The sequence below is a fragment of the Cyclopterus lumpus genome, chromosome 10 (assembly GCF_009769545.1).
Source record: "Cyclopterus lumpus isolate fCycLum1 chromosome 10, fCycLum1.pri, whole genome shotgun sequence".
Taxonomy (NCBI): domain Eukaryota; kingdom Metazoa; phylum Chordata; class Actinopteri; order Perciformes; family Cyclopteridae; genus Cyclopterus; species Cyclopterus lumpus.
In genome coordinates this window covers 362,824-381,078 of record NC_046975.1, presented here as the reverse complement: position 1 = coordinate 381,078, position 18,255 = coordinate 362,824, and the positions used below count along the sequence as shown (strand labels likewise).

Here is an 18,255-nt window from a genome sequence, read left to right as displayed (position 1 = left end):
GCATTAAACCATGAGTCCCAGAACCTCACATCGGATCAGGAAAAACTTCCCAAAAATAACCTTTCACAGGGAAAAAAGGGAAGAAACCTTCAGGAGAGCAACAAAGGAGGATCCCTCTCCCCGGATGGACAGAAGCAATATATGTCATGTGTACAGAATGAACAGAGTTACAGAGTTACAACACATTCTATGAATATGACAATGTATGAATGGACCTCCACAATCCATGAAACAGAAGGAGGTAGAGAGGAGGGGGGGCGGGGCATCAGCAGGGCCAACGCGGGAGGCCGGCTCACCAGCATCAGACACCTCCAGGTCCAATGGACCCTATGAGACGTGAAGTCACAAAGACTCCGGGGAGAAAGCAGAGTTAATAAGGTGCAATGGAGAGATGTAAATTCATCCATAAGGAGAGAGAGAAGAGGAGAGAGGTGCTCAGTGTATCCTAAAACATCCCCCAGCAGCCTATAAGCCTATAGCAGCATATCAAGGGGCTGGATCAGGGCAAACCTGATTCAGCCTTAACTATAAGCACTATTAAAGAGGAAAGTCTTAAGTCTATTCTTAAATGAGGTGACTGTCTGCCTCACAGACTGAAAGTGGAAAATGGTTCCATAAAAGAGGAGCTTGATAACTGAAGGCTCTTGCTCCCATCCTACTTTTTAGGAATCTAGGAACCACAAGTAGCCCCGCATTTAGTGAGCGCAGCTCTCTAGTGGGGCAATATGGTACTACAATCTCCTTAAGATATGATGGTGCATCACCAATCAAGGCTTTGTAGGTGAGGAGAAGAATTTTAAATGTGATTCTTGATTTTACAGGGAGCCAGTGCAGAGCAGCTAATACAGGAGTCATGTGATCTCTTTTCTTAGTTTTTGTGAGTACACGAGCTGCAGCATTCTGGATCAACTGGAGGGGCTTAAGATACTTATTAGAGCAGCCTGATAATAAGGAGTTGCAGTAATCTAGTCTGGAAGTAACAAACGTGTGAACCAGCTTTTCTGCATCTTTATGAGACAAGATGTGCCTGATTTTTGAAATGTTACGTAGATGAAAAAATGCAATCCTTGAGATTTGCTTAACGTGGGAGTTAAAGGACAAGTCTCGGTCAAAGATAACTAGAGATTCTTTACAGTGGTGTTGGATGCCAGGGAAATGCCATCTACAGAAACCACATCACCAGATAATTGATCTCTGAGATGTTCAGGGCCCAGTAAAATAACTTCAGTTTTGTCTGAGTTTAACATCAGGAAGTTGCAGGTCATCCATGTTTTTATGTCTTTAAGACATGCTTTCTAAATCCTGACTGAAACTCCTCAAATAAACCTCAAGGATCTTAGAGAGGAAGGGAAGGTTAGAGATCGGTCTGTAGTTAGCCAACACCTCTGGATTAAGAGTGGGCTTCTTCAGGAGAGGTTTAATTACAGCTACTTTTACATTCAACTCAACCTATTCAAGATTCCAGTCGACTTTATTTAAACAGTATAGCCAAAAATCACAAATTTGGGCTTTTACATATTGTTAAGAAATATGAGGTGAACTAGTCTGAGAAATATTCCCTTGCTTCCAGACACGTGGCTATGAGTAAGCAGTCTTACTCATATTAAAGTAAAGATAACTTGATTTTAAGCTATGTTTATTTTCAGTTAGTTTTGCCTCTTTAAATAGACTCAAGATCATTATGAGCACACTATTTGATTTGAATATAATGCAAGTCTGTTTACATTATTGAGGATTGTTCAAAACCAGGGTGCAACTGCAGGGTCCCCTTAACTTGTTGTCAAGCTAAATCAAGGCTTGAGGGAAAAACATTAAAACAATATGGCCAAACATGTTCAGCTTCTAACATTAGACAACAGAGTTGCTTGTGTCCTGATTAATGTAAGTCCAATATTCTCCATTTTTATTTGATTTCCTATTAGTTTCTAGTTTGGTTTCCTCTGGCAGCTGAGGGAAATATCTGTCGCTTTAGCTGCAAAATGCTCCACTACGTTCCACTGCTACTTTCTGCTGTTTGGAGCTGAGCAGCTAGTGCACAGTGGTTTGCTTGAATCCCCATAATGCAGCGGTCACACTGTAAAATTACATTTGCTCGTCCACAAGAAATACTGTAGATGAGGGCCTGAGGTTTGGTGACAGACAATTTGAAAGTGTATTAATGATCTGGTGTAGCTGCAAGCTAGCATTTTGTTTAAGAAGAAGTCTGCACAATATTGCTATTTTGTTGAGCAGTTTTTACTCCAACAGATGAGAGAAAAGTGAACGATACAACACAACTAAAAAGCTCTCTGTTGTCTCAAAGATAAGCACACCTGAGAATGATCCTTTAGAATCCTGTTGTGTCCAGGCCTTTAAGACAAAACAAACTAAAAAAGGCTACATTTGGTATCAGAGACGGATATGTTTAAATTATGCTGCAGCTTCTTATGTTAAACTACCCTTACCCAAGTGTAGTGGTCATAAATGCATTAGAGTACTGTAAGTGGTTTACAGTGGTCTATTTTCTATATATTTGTTACTATTTTCATGTTAATGTTTGTGATGTTGGTTGCATGTTTCACTTGAACAAAAAAGTAATGTGTGTACAGCTCAGCTCCAGGTTGAGAGAGTGTGACAACCGCTTGACTGAAGTTCGTAATGAGTATTTGCTGGCGTTATCAGCAGTCAACGGCCAGTATCAACACTACTACACTGACGACTTACCACATATTATGAAGGTAACACACACACACACACAGAAAATGAATCTCAAACCAGTTTGAGTTGTGTATCTCATAAAGCAGTGACCACAACATTTCCTGACATGTTTTCTATGTGCAGTAGACAAAACGCAGACTACTCTTCCCTTATTCTCTTAATATTTACATTTCCAGCTTGTTCTCCTAAAAATGACATTCTCATACACAAAACTGCATTTCTCGGGGGAAATGTATCTTCTCCCAATTAAGGAGACAGTCCTGGTCTCCCAGGAGATAGAAATGTGTGTCCCATGTGAAACCAAGTCCAAGTTGGCTTATTATAATTTAAGTCTGTAACTTAATTTAAATAACGTAAGATGTTGGTTACTTTATTAGTACCCGTAGGTAGACTTGGTTTGCAGTAGTAGAGAACAGTAGAAAACAGTAGAAAACGAGGCATCCATCTCGACATACATTACAACAAACACAGACAACCGGACAAAAAATGATAGAAGTACTCAAAGCTACAGATAAGTGCTGTTATAATTATTATAATAATTTGTTCACCTGCGTGATGGCTGCTGGAACAAAGCTGGTTTTATACCGCTTTGTTCTGCACCGTGGTACTAAATACCTCCGTCTGGAGAGGAGGAGCTGAAATTCCCTGTGTAAAGGGTGGGAGTCGTCCCTTAACATGGAGCCGGCTATCCGTTCTATCTGTCTGGTATACAGGGACTCTGGACTGAATTGTGCCTCACCAATCAGCTTGCTGGACCATTTCACAATCTGATGCAGAGAGTTTCTGTTCTTTAAAGACAGGTTTCCAAACCATGACACCAAAGAAAAAGATCAAATTGATTAAATAAAAGCACGATGAAATAAGGTCATCATGATTTTGTTAATGTGGAAGTGAGACAGTTTCCTTAAACAAAACAAACGCTGGTGCCCCTTCTTGCACACGGCTTCACAGTTTGCTTCGAAGTTCAGTTTGGAATCAATAATTGTCCCAAGATATTTATAAGATTGTACACATTCCACAGTCTGACCCTTAATATTACTTCATGTGTGTGGGCATGTCTTCTAAAATCAATGATCATACCTTTGGTCTTCGATATGTTTAATTGAAGATATGACTCCTCACACCACTTCACAAAGTCGATGACCGGAACGTGGCTGGTCTCAGTGTCCTGGACTGCCGACTGACAATAACAGAATCATCTGCATACTTTAAAATTGTCCTATTATCATACATACTCTGACACATATTTGTGTACAGGATGAATAAAAGGGGCGAAAGCACACATCCTTGTGGGGAGCCAGTGGAGGAGCACACTTGGTCTGACAGAATTCCATTTACCCTCACTCTTTGTGTCCTATTAGTTAACAAGTCACGAATCCAACCTACAAGATTGTGACTTAAGTCAAATTGTTCTAAAAGCCTCCTGGTTAAGATACTTATTTGAAGACAAACCATTTTGTTTTTACTAAACCTAACCAACTAGATTTCTTGCGTTTTTGTTTTGTGTTAATTTACGTTAACCAGGTGGGAGAAAAGAGGTTTCCCATGAAATGTAATTGAGAATCCAGTTGTATGAGAAGATAATTTTGTCGGAGACAGGGTTAACATATCTGTTGCCAAAATCTAATTCCTGTCATAATCTCTTGATTATTGAATGAATAATCTGCCATGTATAGTCTTCTACGCATTCTCCCCTTGGTAGAAACTTGCGAGCCATATACAATATAAATAATGAACTCAAGACTGCGGATGCGGGAATAGGTGGTTGGCGTTCAATAGAGGCCCAACTGCAATTTTTCCTGGTACCTACAAATAATATTCCAGTCACACTTTGTTAAATACAAGCTGGAGTGTTGAAAACAATTTGAAATAATGAAAACTGAAACTTGTACTATTTTTCTCTCATCAGCAAATGGACGGTGATGTTTACGATGATTTAAGGAGTCATTTTACCCTGCTGTGTGGGACAGAAATGGACACCTGTCTGGCTGTATACAAACTATACAGCACGATATGGGAGAGTGTTGCTAAGGTATGTGTGTATATGTGCATACAGTGTTGCTTGTGTTCTGTATCCAGTATAGCCATCAGCATTCATGACAGAACAGAGTTATCCTATCCACCAGTTTTAATAACTAAAGCACTGACAATCATATTTGGAGGTTATGGATTAAAATGTTAGATTTTCTTTTTTCAACAACTATCCACCTTTTTTTTTGTTTTATACATGTCAAGTATCCTACACGGTCTCAGAAAATGATATTAAGTTTTGCTGGAAACGGGTTTTTGACGTATCAAAAATACGTTTCTTCTGCAGTTAGTCCACCTAAGGAGATGGATGGATGGGTCAAGTAAACACAGGATATTCACCCAGGAGACCGCTGTACGTGTGTCTTGTGTGAAGTCAAATATCATCTTTGACTTGTGTTTCTTTAACATACCATACACAAGATTGGTAGCATTGCCTCGTCAAGCCTTAGATCGGGACTGCATGATCAGCTGTAACTGTCGTATGACACAGTGCAGAGTGGCGGTCGTGTTTCCCTTGGAATGTAATTGATATGTGTAATTGATAATGCAGTTTATTTGTTTGGGAACAAATACATTTAGAAGACGGGGTTGTTCACAGTGGCACATGTGAAACCAGACGTAAGACATTTCTCGCCTTGTCTCTTGAACGGGGTTACAGCAAGGTTAGCAGATTGGGAAAAAGCAGGAATGCAGAAAGGTGGAAATAAAAAAGAATAGGAAATGTTTATGTCAGGGTAATGAGAGATACAAGAAAAGTTGGCATATATTGTGTTCATGGAAAAGAATGGGGCCTATCTAAGAGAGGTTTACTGGTTTAGATAAAAGGAACACAAGTTTACATAAGAAAATGTAACACATAGACAAAATGTCTCAACTAATGTAGCAACTTAGTGATATCTGAGGTGAATCCCCTCATAAGTCCCTTCGAAATGTGAGTGGGTGGAAAGCATTTAACACCTAGGTCTTTAGTTTTGTGATGTTACAAGACTGGCACTGGAGAACATATTGGGTTTTTGTGCTCCCACACCCCAGTGATACAGTGCAATCTGGTATCCAGTTTGGTTTGAAACTATGTCTGATATGTTTTGTTTGCTTGGGATGCACCCACAGACCTTTCCTATATTGTCAGAGCAAACATTTCGAAACCTCTCGAACAAATTCTGGATATTTTTTCTTGAAAAGGATAGAGTAGGAGGAATTGTTTTGTTTTTCCTGGTTAACATTGATTGGTTGCTGTATTATCAGGTGACCAGAGAAAGAAACGTTCTGCAGTTTCTCCAAGAATCTATCTTCTTCAGCAAAATCCCCGAATTCACCTTTCAGCCAGCTCCACATGACAAGGTGTGCTTGCATGTTTGTGTGTAGGAACTCCGGGGGGACTCATTTAGATATTGGAAGGAATTGACGAGAATGTTTATCATTAAGCCTAAACAATAAATAGGCATGTCTTCACATGCACATGAATGGGTGGATATAATAACTTTATGATATAAGACAGTCCAGTGTAACAACACCTGTGCCATTAAAATTGTATCAAGGGGCAAAGTATTAACTTACACTGGATGACACATGGAAAGCTTAGGAATTAATAATATGTTTGTCTCTTTTTTGTGCAGGTGTCTGCTTTACAGGAGGTTTGTGCTTCAGAAGCAGAGGGCTGGCTGGTGAAGGAAGCCAAGAAATGGGCTACAAAAGCTGCTAAAGACTATAAGATCATCACCCATGGAGAGAGGGTGAGATTTTGACTTTAAAGTTGGGAAGCCAAGATACTCCTGAGCTAATGAATGTTTGATGCAGTGGCCCTCAGAATGTTTTCTTTTGGAAATACAGGTTCCTCTAAAAGTTTGTATATTATTATTATTACTGAATTCATGTATTATGGGCAGGCCATACAAAAGGAATATTTTTATGGCCAAATAATTGTTTATCTCTGTCTTTCTTTCTCTTTCAGGCTCTACAGATGTTAGAGAGACGGTTGAAGCTTTTGTCAGGGGAGACGGGGTTCAGTGTGGAGCAGAAAATAGCAGAGGTGCAGGACAGTGTCAGGAAGGCCAAGGTATAAAAATAATAACAACAAAATCAAAAACATGTGAGTCAGTCACAATAATGTCCTGGCAGAAAATGATTAATATTAAGGCAAACGAACACAGGACTTTCACCCTGGAGATCGCTTGGAAAATGTGAAACTGTTACCTGAATGTTTTGTAAACCTTTCTTTGATAATGATAATTAGTGTCAGTGCTTAGCAACTCTGTGTATCTGCCATCCCAGATGTCACAACACCGGTGTCACACTAAAAGTATCTTCTCTTCAACCAATATTCCAAGTCCAGCCACTGAAAACACTTTATTTGTGTTTCAGTGCTTGACAGATATCTACAAAACAAGTCTTAAACAGCCTTTGCACATCTGATGGTATTTTTAGTACACAATCTATGTATAATCAGCCATAGTGAACCAATGTTTCCCCAACAGTTGTTTGAAGAAGCCCCAGAGATTACGAAATGTTTGGTGTACTACACGACTAGATATTAGTAGATGGCACTCTTACAGCAACTGGCTCTGGATAGGGCCATTTGTATTTTTGCGGCGGCCAACGTAGTTCTCCTAAATATACCAGCAAAATTAAGGAAAGTAAAGAGTTCATATAGTGAAGCTACATGCTAATTTGACAATTTAAAAAAGTAAGAACAAAACCCAGATTGTGTCTGTGTGTGATTGTCTGACTGATTGTGTGTTTGGTTTTCTTCCTGTCGCAGCTCAGCAGGGTGAAGGCAGAAGCCCGTCTGGCTTTGTTGTCGAAGAGTGTCACAGGAATTGAGCTGTGGCTTCACAACGCCATGAACCAGGCAGAGGAGGAGCTGGAGAGAGAGAGACACCTCAGTGAACAGAGGAAGTCTACTGAGGACTTTTCAGTATGCAAACACACATAGACTCATGAATTTCCTCAAAAAGCTAATCACTGTAGTTTTTTTATCAAATGTTACTCAAACTGCAAGAAATTATTATTTTCGGGAGTGAAGTAGCAGGACGTTTTATGTCAAGGTGTGTGTTCCAAAATTGAGCTATATGGCACAATGAAAAATGAAATATCAGGCTTTGATACACACACAATCCTTGTTGATAGGATACATTCATTGTTGGTTTTGGCTCTTAATAAGACTTGTTAATAGGAAAAATATCGAATTTCCCCAGACATGTCCTTTAAAAGTCAAATTTGTCAAGAACTGATACAGCCGGTTCATGGAGAGATGAAAACATTCTGTTTATTGAAAATGTGTTACTCCATTGCTCAGAGAGGTGGGCTGTGGGCCTCTAATGTAAAATAAAAATAACAAAGAAGGGTAACATTTAGGTGATGAACCATATTGAGAAAAATATGTGAGATACCTCGCCTACTCATGGACACTCAAGTTTTCATTGTGTCTTTTTAGGAGGATGAGTTTGAGCTGACTGACTTTGAGGACTACGATGAGAACGGAGACATCTTTGCAGATCCAGTGTCAGCATCTGGAGTTTGTATTTACCCTGTAGCCTGCAGAGTTGTCTATGGCTATCAGGTAGAGATCAATGAAATATTCACGTGTGCAGTTAAGAGGTGGTTTAGCTCTGCAAAAGAAACAAACTTTAAAATGTTAATCTTAAGGGCAGTGCTTCACATACTCCCATTCAGAACTCAATACCACTGATTTTTAAATAAACAAAACCACGCAAAAGTTTTTATGCCAATCTATATTCTTCTGAAAAGAACCCAAATCAAGAAGACATCAATTCATTTATCAATAGCATTGATCTACCTCAGGTTAACAAAGAACAAAATAACATACTTGCCTCACCATTAACACAGGAAGAGCTTTTTACTGCCCTCAGTCTTATGCCCAATAACAAAGCACCAGGACCTGATGGCTTCCCTGCTGAGTTCTATAAACACTTTTGATTCATTATAGCTCCACTCCTTAACAACATGATAACTGAAATAAAGCAAAATTTGCAATTTCCAGCTAACATGAATACAGCCTGTATATCACTCCTCCTCAAACCAAACAAAGACCCAACTCTTCCATCTAGTTACCGTCCCATTTCGCTCCTCAATGTAGATATTAAAATCATCACTAAAACCCTAGCTCACCGATTAGAAAAGGTCACTCCTTCCATAATTCATCCAGATCAAACTGGCTTTGTCAAAGGTAGACTCTCATCCACTAACACACGCAGACTGTTTAATTTACTCAATTATTCATCATTACAACAAGCCAAAACCATCATAGCCACGCAGAAAAAGCCTTCGACAAAGTGAACTGGACATTTCTCACCAGCACATTACAAAGATTTGGCTTTGGGGAATCATTTATTCAGTGGGTTAAGATTTTGTACACTTCACCTACAGCCTCTGTCATCACCAATGGTCAAACTTCAAAAAACTTCACACTGTACAGAGGGACTAGGCAAGGATGCCCACTCTCCCCCTCACTTTTTACAATTTTTATTGAACCGTTAGCAGCAGCCATTCGACAGAACACCCATATAAAAGGAATCCAAACACTTAACACCCATCACAAGATTAGCCTCTATGCAGACGATATATTGCTTTTCCTCCAAAACCCATACTCATCATTACAGGAAACTATCAAAGTAATTGAATCATTCTCAAAAATCTCTGACTAATCCATCAACTGGAACAAATCATCCATCCTTCCACTAGAAAATAACGGTTGGGATGGGGCTGCCCATGCACCACCTATCCCTTTTTGCACCGATGTCATCACTTATTTAGGAATACATATTTCCCCAAGGCTGTCAGAGCTGTTCACTCTCAACTTCACCCCCCTACTTAAAACAATAACTGACGAGCTCCACCGATGGATGAACCTTCCACTATCACTTATGGGCAGAATAGCTACAGTTAAAATGACAATACTTCCTAAAATAAATTACTTATTTACAATGATCCCATCTCAACCCACCCACTCCTGGTTCAAATCTCTTGACTCAATCATAACACAATTCTACTGGAAAAATAAAACACCAAGAATTAAACTGGCAACTTTACAAAAAAACAAAACACAAGGAGGACTTGAAGCCCCTCATTTTTTCCACTACTCATTAGCAAATCAACTACAATATATTATTAAATGGATTCACCCCGACCAATCAGATTACACATGGTTAGATATAGAACAGACATTTTGTAAGGACATTCAGATTTCAGATTGCTCAGCCAATCAATCAAACGCCATCCTTGTTTCAAAACATTAACAATAGCAGAAACTCTGACAGCCTGGTGGAAATTCCACAAAATCACAAATATCACTTTTGCACCTTCAAATTTTACTCCTATATGAAACAATCCGGACTTTCTAAGCCACAATAAACCTCTTTATCTCCACACATGGTCTGCTAAAGGTATCACTCATTTGAAACACATCTTCACTAACACCCTGGTTTCATTCCCCCATTTGGTTCAGAAGTACGGCATCGGGAACAATCACTTTCTGGAATACCTGCAAATCAAATCATCTATTCAATCCAAACTTAACATTAAGGCCACTAATCTAGAATTACCCCCTTCAACTTCACAATTAATTAATATGCAAGATAATATCAAAGTCTGACCAAACATCATCCATACCATCAATAAAATGGTAATTAGATTTATCTATCACTCCCGATGCTGGCTTCTGGATCCAAATCTGCAATAACATCTACTTCATGACTAAAAATGCAAATTTACAACTAATACAATATAAAATAGTTCACAGAATTCACTATACTGGGCAAAAAATGTTTAAAATGGGATTCACTTCAGACATCTGTCCACATTGCACCCAAAATAGTCTGGATAGCTACGTTCACGCCACCTGGCACTGCACACCAGTTCAACACTTTTGGAGAAAAATAACTGAGTCACTGTCTGTCTTTCTGGGTTACCTCATCCCTTTATCCCCTTCACTGTGCCTACTGGGAGAAATTACATCTATTAATCTAAACAAAACTAACCGCCGATTACTCCTCGTGGCCCTAACTATCGCCAAAAAAACTATCCTCATGAACTGGAAATTTAGGAATAACATACATATCACACACTGGAGAAACCTCATGACAGAATACATCCAAATGGAAAACCTAACATCCTCCATCATTCATAACACAACAGAACACCACTCCATCTGGTTATCCTTTACTTTGTTTTTATAAACATAACACCACACATAAAAAAAAAAGGAGCAGCGTGGGTTCACTGCAATCACACTCGCGTTCCGGAAACAACTGCCAAGTGTTCCGATCGCTGGCGGGGACATGGACTGAAACATCCGGCCATGTCTTTTCAGAATACAAGTGTGGTAGCGGAGTATACGGGAGTTAACGTTGTATTTGTTTGTACGAAAATAAAAATTAAACTTGAAAAAAAAAGAAAAAGAAAAAAAGAAGGATGCCTCAGTGTTCTACTGAACCACTCAGAAGGTCCTTTATTCTGGCAGCAGTTCGATTTTTTTATGAAAAAAAAACAAAAAAACATGACAACTTGACACCCCTCTTTTTCCTGTGGTCATGACTATATGGGGAATTAAAGTGAAGTTATAGGCCAGAACATTTTGAGAAATCAACAAGGTCGAAGAGGAGGAAGTCAAAATCTCTCATCTGCCTACAGTTTTAAAATTCTGCTTGGTAGTTTAATCTGTGGCAATATGTCATATATCTGGTTAAATAGAAACAGTATATCTGATGTTGTTAAAAGATAGAAGGTTATGCCTCTGTTGACCTTCTCTGTAATCAGGGTAACCTGTTGGAAAAGCTACAGAATGTTGTATCATGAGAAAATCTTCAGAAGAAAATTACAAATTTAACTGCAGTATTTAGTGGACAGTGTTTCTGTATATATAATGCTGCAGCTGGGAGATGTTTGAAGAATTCCTAATGACTAAAGAATGTTACTTCCTGTAGGCCAGCCAGTCAGATGAGCTGTCAATTGTGGAAGGGGAGGAGCTTCAAGTAATTGAGGATGGAGACATGGAGGACTGGCTGAAGGTAGTTTGGGTTGGTTACATTGTAACCGTATATGTTATATGTACAGAGAAGGAGCCCCCTGCTGTCAGATACTTCTATAAGTACACCTCTCTCGGCTCTGTCATTCGCTCACATGGCTTTTCCTAACGTAGCTACGCTGATGACACCCAACTGATCCTCTCGTTTCCCCAATCTGAAATACAGGTAGCAGCACAAATCTCTGCTTGTCTGACTGACATCTCGCAGTTGATGTCTGCACACCACCTGAAAATCAACCCTGACAAGACTGAATTACTTTTCCTTTGACCTGACCACCCTACCACTTTCAACAACTCTGTGTTAGCACCGCCCCCGACTGCCAGGAACCTCGGTGTGACACTTGGCAGTCAACTCTCCCTGACTGCCAACATTACTGCGACAACACGTTCCTGTAGGTACATGCTGCACAACATCAGGAGAATATGTCCTCTTCTTACGCAGAAGGCCACTACTGTAACTCCATCCTGGCAGGTCTACCTGCTAATGCCATCCGACCTCTGCAGCTCATCCAGAATGCAGCAGCTTGACTGGTCTTTAACCTAAATTCACCTAAAGTTTTCTGTCCTGGCTCCTCAGTGGTGGAATGAGCTCCCCACTGACATCAGGACAGCAGAAAGTCTCTACATCTTACAACGCAAACTAAAAACAGATCTTTTTTCCGACTATACCTTGAATATGTTCATGGTATACTTAAATAGCACTTACTTACAGCAGTTTGTATTTTGGCTTTCTTGAGGAAATTGTGGCAGGCCGACCCAGGCTTCCCTCTTACCCGCAACATTTTTCAGCTCATTCTGGGGATCCCGAGGCATTCCCAGGCCAGCTGGGAGATATAATCCCTGCAGCATGTCCTGGGTCGTGCCTGGAAATCCTCTAATGGGAGGCGTCCAGGAGGCATCCTGATTAGATGGCCGAACCCCCTCAGCTGAATCCTTTCGACACGAAGAAGCAGTGCCTCAACTCCAATTTCTCTCCTGATGTCCGAGCTCCTTACCCTATCTCTAAGGCTGAGCCTGGCCACCATACAGAGGAAGCCCATTTTGGCCACTGGTTTCCGGCAGAGCACCGTGGCCTCAGATTTAGAGGTGCTGACTCTCATCCCCGCCGCTTCACACTCGGCTGCAAAACACCTCAGTGAATGCTGGAGGTCACTGTCCGAAGAGGCCAACAGGACCACATAATCTGCAAACAGCAGAGAGGCGATCCTGAGACCCCCAAACCTGGATATCCTGTCGAAGAAAATCACGAACAGGACCGGTGATAAAGGGCAGCACTAGCAGAGGCCAACACCCACCGGGAACGTGTCTGACTTATTACCGAGAATACGAACACAGCTTCTACTGCAATCGTACAGAGACCGGATATCCCGTATGCACCCCATACTCCCGCAGCACTCCCCACAAAAAACCCTGAGGGACCCGGTAAAAAGCCTTCTCCAAGTCCAAAATACGGAATCTGCACTGCTCCTCTTGAATCTGAGGTTTGCAAAACGGTCAGAGTCTCCTTTCCAGCACCCTGGCATTAGCTTTTCCCGGTAGGCTGAGTAGTGTGATACCCCGATAGTTCGAACACACTCTCCGGTCCCCCTTTTTGAACCAAGATAGATAGTGTTAACCAATACCCAGCTGGTTAATGAACTGCCCAGATGTACAAAGTTAATTGAACTGACAAAAGCCTTTCAACCATGGGCTGTACATCATTCGGGTTGTCCCTGAGGTTTGAACTGTACAGGCTGTTTCCAAAAAGCTGAAAACTGTTGAGTTGCTCTAAAAGACTGCGGCTGGAAGCCCAACTTAAGGGTGGATGTTTAGACTCACCGCTGATGATGGCGACGGAGCTATCAAACTCAATTTCCCAGGATCCTTAAGCACTAAACACTGCTAATGGACTCTACATTTACTGTAACAGGATACTGTAATCTGTGACCCATGACTTCAAAACCTGCTGTGCCTCAGCATCTGCCTCTTTTTCCTTGTTTCTTTGATCTCTTCCCCTTTGCCTCCACTTCCAAAGCGGAGGTCAGCTCTATTCTGCCGCGGCTCATCTCCATGCAGTGGATCTCTGACGAACATATAGTCTGCTCTCCACCTTGCGCCAGAGAGACTGCAGGTTGAAGGCAGCAGTAAAGTCGGATCTGGATCTGTTTGCGGTTGGGGTGGTTGCTGTGGGAGGCTCCACTGGATTCTAAGCTGAGGGGCTTCTGGTGAACCTCGAAGAATTTGTCTGATTTGGCGTGGAATTGGATCCGCTGCCGCTAATGATTTAGTTTTAGGAATTAGTAGTGACTGTACAGAAATACATATACTCTTGCTGATGGTCTAATGTACTTATGTAGATCTTATAGAGGCATCAGTATTCAATTGAGACTATGACATAACCAGTTAAAAGCTACTTTCACCACATATAATACATTCTTTATTTTTTTATTCAATTAATTAAAGGGTGCATGTTTTCCAGTGTCTCATCTTTATCTCTATTTGTTCATGTCTCTGTCCAGGTGTCTAACTCGTGTGGTCAGGTGGGGTATGTTCCTGAACGTTATGTGCAGTTAATGTGTCTACCGGCAGAGGATGCCACTCAGCTAAACAGTTCTTTCAGCTCCACCTCATCCACCGGGTATGAAAAGAGGGCAGCGAGCAGGGGTCAGTCTTTAGTATGTGTTATTTATTGTACTGGTGAATGTATGCAGTACTTACATATTGTATTTGAAACACAGTCTTCCGTAAGCATGTATGCATAGTGGCTCAAATTGTCTGCCAGTGTTTGACCACCGAACATGACATGAAATGCAATTATCCGCAATCCATGCTTTCCCTTTTAATAGTTTACATTTAATAGGTTACTAGGTTACTGCTCCAAACTGGGCATCCCTATGTCATGTTAGGAATTCCAACTTGTGGCACCTCACATCCAGCGGCACCTCGCCAGTGTTGCGGAAATAACGTTCTAACGTCAGTGCTGTTTGTTAAAGTGAACTATTTTGGTGGACAACTCTGCAGTTTGATGTGGAAGTGAGATGTGAGCATTTTCCCCAGCCCTCTATCATATGCTGGCTCTATGATATGATAGAGGGCTGGGGAATGTGATGTGCATTAAGAATTGATACATAATAAGGTGATATCATGCGAGTGTGTGTGTCAGGTGTGTCCCTTACTAAGGATTCACATCGTCAAATCGGATTGGTCAAGTCTTGCCTATGTCCAACTGATTGCTTAATCATAGTTTTGTTTTCTGCTCATTGAAGAAATTTGCTTACATATATTTTTCCATTTATATAAATGCATGTACAATATTGTTACACTTATATAAGCAATAATCAAATAAGCAATAATCAAATGCAGAGACAGTTATTTAACAATACGTTAGGGAGTAGTTACATGTATACAGTGTTACAGTGACAACCGGCCCTTTGAGGGTAACCATGATGCTGATGTGGCCCACAGTGTAATAGTTCACTTCTCGGGTTCACCCCTAGTGTGTGTTACTAATCAACTTTCACTTAAATCCTGTGTTAGGTGTAGCCAGAGCTCTGTACTCCTACCAGGCCCAGAGTGCAGAGGAGCTTTCCTTCCAGGAGGGGACACTAATTCACCTGATTTGCTGTCAACACGCAGAGGTGTGTATTATCTGTATTAATGTAGGGCCTAAAGCCTCAGAGAAATATAGTCTTCCGTTGACTAAACTTATAATAACAGGCGGGAGACCTGGGCGGGCCGATCGCCGGCGGCATAGACTAGCTCTAGGGACGTGGAACGTCACCTCACTAGCGGGGAAAGAGTCGGAGCTGGTGCAGGAGGCGGAGCGGTACCAGCTAGATATAGTTGGGCTCACCTCCACGCACAGCATGGGCTCTGGAACCAAGCTCCTGGAGAAGGGTTGGACTTTGTCCTTTTCTGGAGTTGCCCAGGGTGAGAGGCGCCAGGTGGAAGTGGGGATACTCACGAGCCCCCGGCTGAGCGCCGCTGTGTTGGAGTTTTCCCCGGGGAACGAGAGGGTCGCCTCCCTGCGCCTACGGGTTGCGGGGAGTAAGGCTCTGACTGTTGTTTGTGCTTATGCACCAAACAGCATTTCGGAGTATCCGGCCTTCTTGGAGTCGGTGGGAGGGGTCCTGGAAAGGGCGCCGCCTGCCGACTCCATAGTTCTCCTGGGAGACTTCAACGCTCACGTGGGCAATGACAGAGAAACCTGGTGGGGCGTGATTGGGAGGAACGGCTTGCCCGATCTGAACCCGAATGGTGTTTTGTTGTTGGACTTCTGTGCTAGCCACAGTTTGTCCATAATGAACACCATGTTCGAACATAAGGTGGCTCATAAGTGTACCTGGTACCAGAACACCTTAGGCCGGAGATCAATGATCGACTTTGTAATCGTATCATCTGATCTGCGGCCGTATGTCTTGGACACTCGGGTGAAGAGAGGAGCAGAGCTGTCAACTGATCACCACCTGGTGGTGAGTTGGATCAGATGGCGGGGGACTCGGCTAGAAAGACCTGGCAAGCCCAAACGTGTAGTGAGGGTGAACTGGGAACGTCTGGCAGAGGATCCTGTCCGGGAGGTCTTCAACTCCCGCCTCCGGAAGAACTTCTCACAAATCCCGAGGGAGGCTGGGGACATGGAATCCGAGTGGACCTTGTTCAAAGCCTCTATTGTGGACGCGGCTGCTCGGGGCTGTGGCCGGAAGGTCATCGGTGCCTGTCGTGGCGGCAACCCGAGAACCCGGTGATGGAAGCCGTCAAACTGAAGAAGGAGGCCTTTCGGGCCTGGCTGGCCCAGGGGTCTCCTGAAGCAGCTGACGGGTACCGGTGGGCCAGAAGGGCTGCAGCGGCGATGGTCGCAGAGGCTAAAACTCGGGCATGGGAGGAGTTCGGGGAGGCCATGGAGAAGGACTTTCGGTTGGCCTCAAGGAAGTTCTGGCAAACCATCCGACGGCTCAGGAAGGGAAAGCAGGGTCTACCCCAGGCTGTTCTCAGCAGGGGGGGGGGGGAACTGCTGACCCGGACTGGGGACATCGTCGGGCGGTGGAAAGAGCACTTTGAGGAACTCCTAAACCCGGCCAACATGTCCCCCGGAGAGGGGGCAGCACCGGAAGACTTTGGGGTGGTTTCACCCATATCCCTGGCAGAGGTCGCTAAGGTAGTCAAAAAGCTCCTTGGTGGCAAGGCGCCAGGGGTGGATGAGATCCGCCCTGAGATGCTGAAAGCGCTGGACATTGTTGGGCTGTCTTGGTTGACACGCCTTTTCAGTGTCGCATGGGGGTCGGGAACAGTGCCCATGGACTGGCAGACCGGGGTGGTGGTTCCCATCTTCAAGAAGGGGGACCGGAGAGTGTGCTCGAACTATCGTGGTATCACACTGCTCAGCCTCCCGGGAAAAGCTTATGCCAGGGTGCTGGAGAGGAGGCTGCGACCGCTTGTCGAACCTCGGATTCAAGACGAACAGTGCGGATTCCGTCCCGGTCGTGGAACAGTGGACCAGCTCTTTACCCTCGCAAGATTACTGGAGGGGTCCTGGGAGTTTGCCCAACCAGTTTACATGTGCTTTGTAGACCTGGAGAAGGCTTTCGACCGGGTCCCTCGGGGGTTTTTGTGGGGGGTGCTGCGGGAGTATGGGGTGCCGGACCCGTTGGCACGGGCCATCCGGTCTCTGTACGCCTGCAGTAGGAGCTGTGTTCGTCTCCTCGGTAGTAAGTCAGACACGTTCCCGGTGGGTGTTGGCCTCCGCCAGGGCTGCCCTTTATCACCGGTCCTGTTTGTGACCTTCATGGACAGGATATCTAGGCGCAGCCAGGGGGCGGAGAGGATCCGGTTCGGGAGTCTCGGGATCGCCTCTCTGCTGTTTGCGGATGATGTGGTCCTGTTTGCCTCCTCGGATCGTGACCTCCAGCATTCACTGGGGCGTTTTGCAGCCGAATGCGAAGCGGCAGGGATGAGAGTTAGCACCTCCAAATTTGAGGCCATGGTGCTCTGCCGGAAACCGGCGGATTGCTCCCTCCAGGTGGGGGAAAACTGCCTACCCCAAGCGAAGGAGTTCAAGTATCTCGGGGTCTTGTTCACGAGTGAGGGTAAGGTGGAGCGGGAGATCGATAGGCGGATTGGTGCGGCTGCAGCAGTAAAACAGGCGCTGTACCGGTCCGTCTTGGTGAAGAGGGAGCTGAGCCGGAAGGCAAAGCTCTCCATTTACTGGTCGGTCTACGTTCCAACCCTCACCTATGGTCACGAACTCTGGGTCGTGACCGAAAGAACGAGATCTCGGATACAAGCGGCCGAAATGAGCTTCCTCCGTAGGGTGGCCGGGCTCAGCCTTAGAGATAGGGTAAGGAGCTCGGACATCAGGGGGGAGCTTGGAGTCGAGTCGCTGCTCCTTCGTGTCGAAAGGAGTCAGCTGAGGTGGTTAGGGCATCTAGTCAGGATGCCTCCTGGACGCCTCCCATTAGAGGTTTTCCGGGCACGTCCAACTGGTAGGAGGCCCCGGGGAAGACCGAGGA

The 18,255-nt window shown here is 43.5% G+C and overlaps 1 protein-coding gene across 1 annotated transcript in view; it reads left to right on the top strand.

Moving 5' to 3' along the window:
- Positions 1-18,255, top strand: part of LOC117738066 (F-BAR and double SH3 domains protein 1-like) — a 34,038-nt gene that overhangs the window by 13,481 nt on the left and 2,302 nt on the right. The window contains exons 8-17 of the mRNA XM_034544360.1: positions 2,589-2,717; positions 4,607-4,729; positions 5,974-6,069; positions 6,345-6,461; positions 6,680-6,784; positions 7,487-7,642; positions 8,162-8,287; positions 11,670-11,753; positions 14,269-14,413; positions 15,287-15,387. Coding sequence (XP_034400251.1) covers positions 2,589-2,717; positions 4,607-4,729; positions 5,974-6,069; positions 6,345-6,461; positions 6,680-6,784; positions 7,487-7,642; positions 8,162-8,287; positions 11,670-11,753; positions 14,269-14,413; positions 15,287-15,387 — 1,182 coding nt within the window. The remainder of the gene's footprint in view (positions 1-2,588; positions 2,718-4,606; positions 4,730-5,973; positions 6,070-6,344; positions 6,462-6,679; positions 6,785-7,486; positions 7,643-8,161; positions 8,288-11,669; positions 11,754-14,268; positions 14,414-15,286; positions 15,388-18,255) is intronic.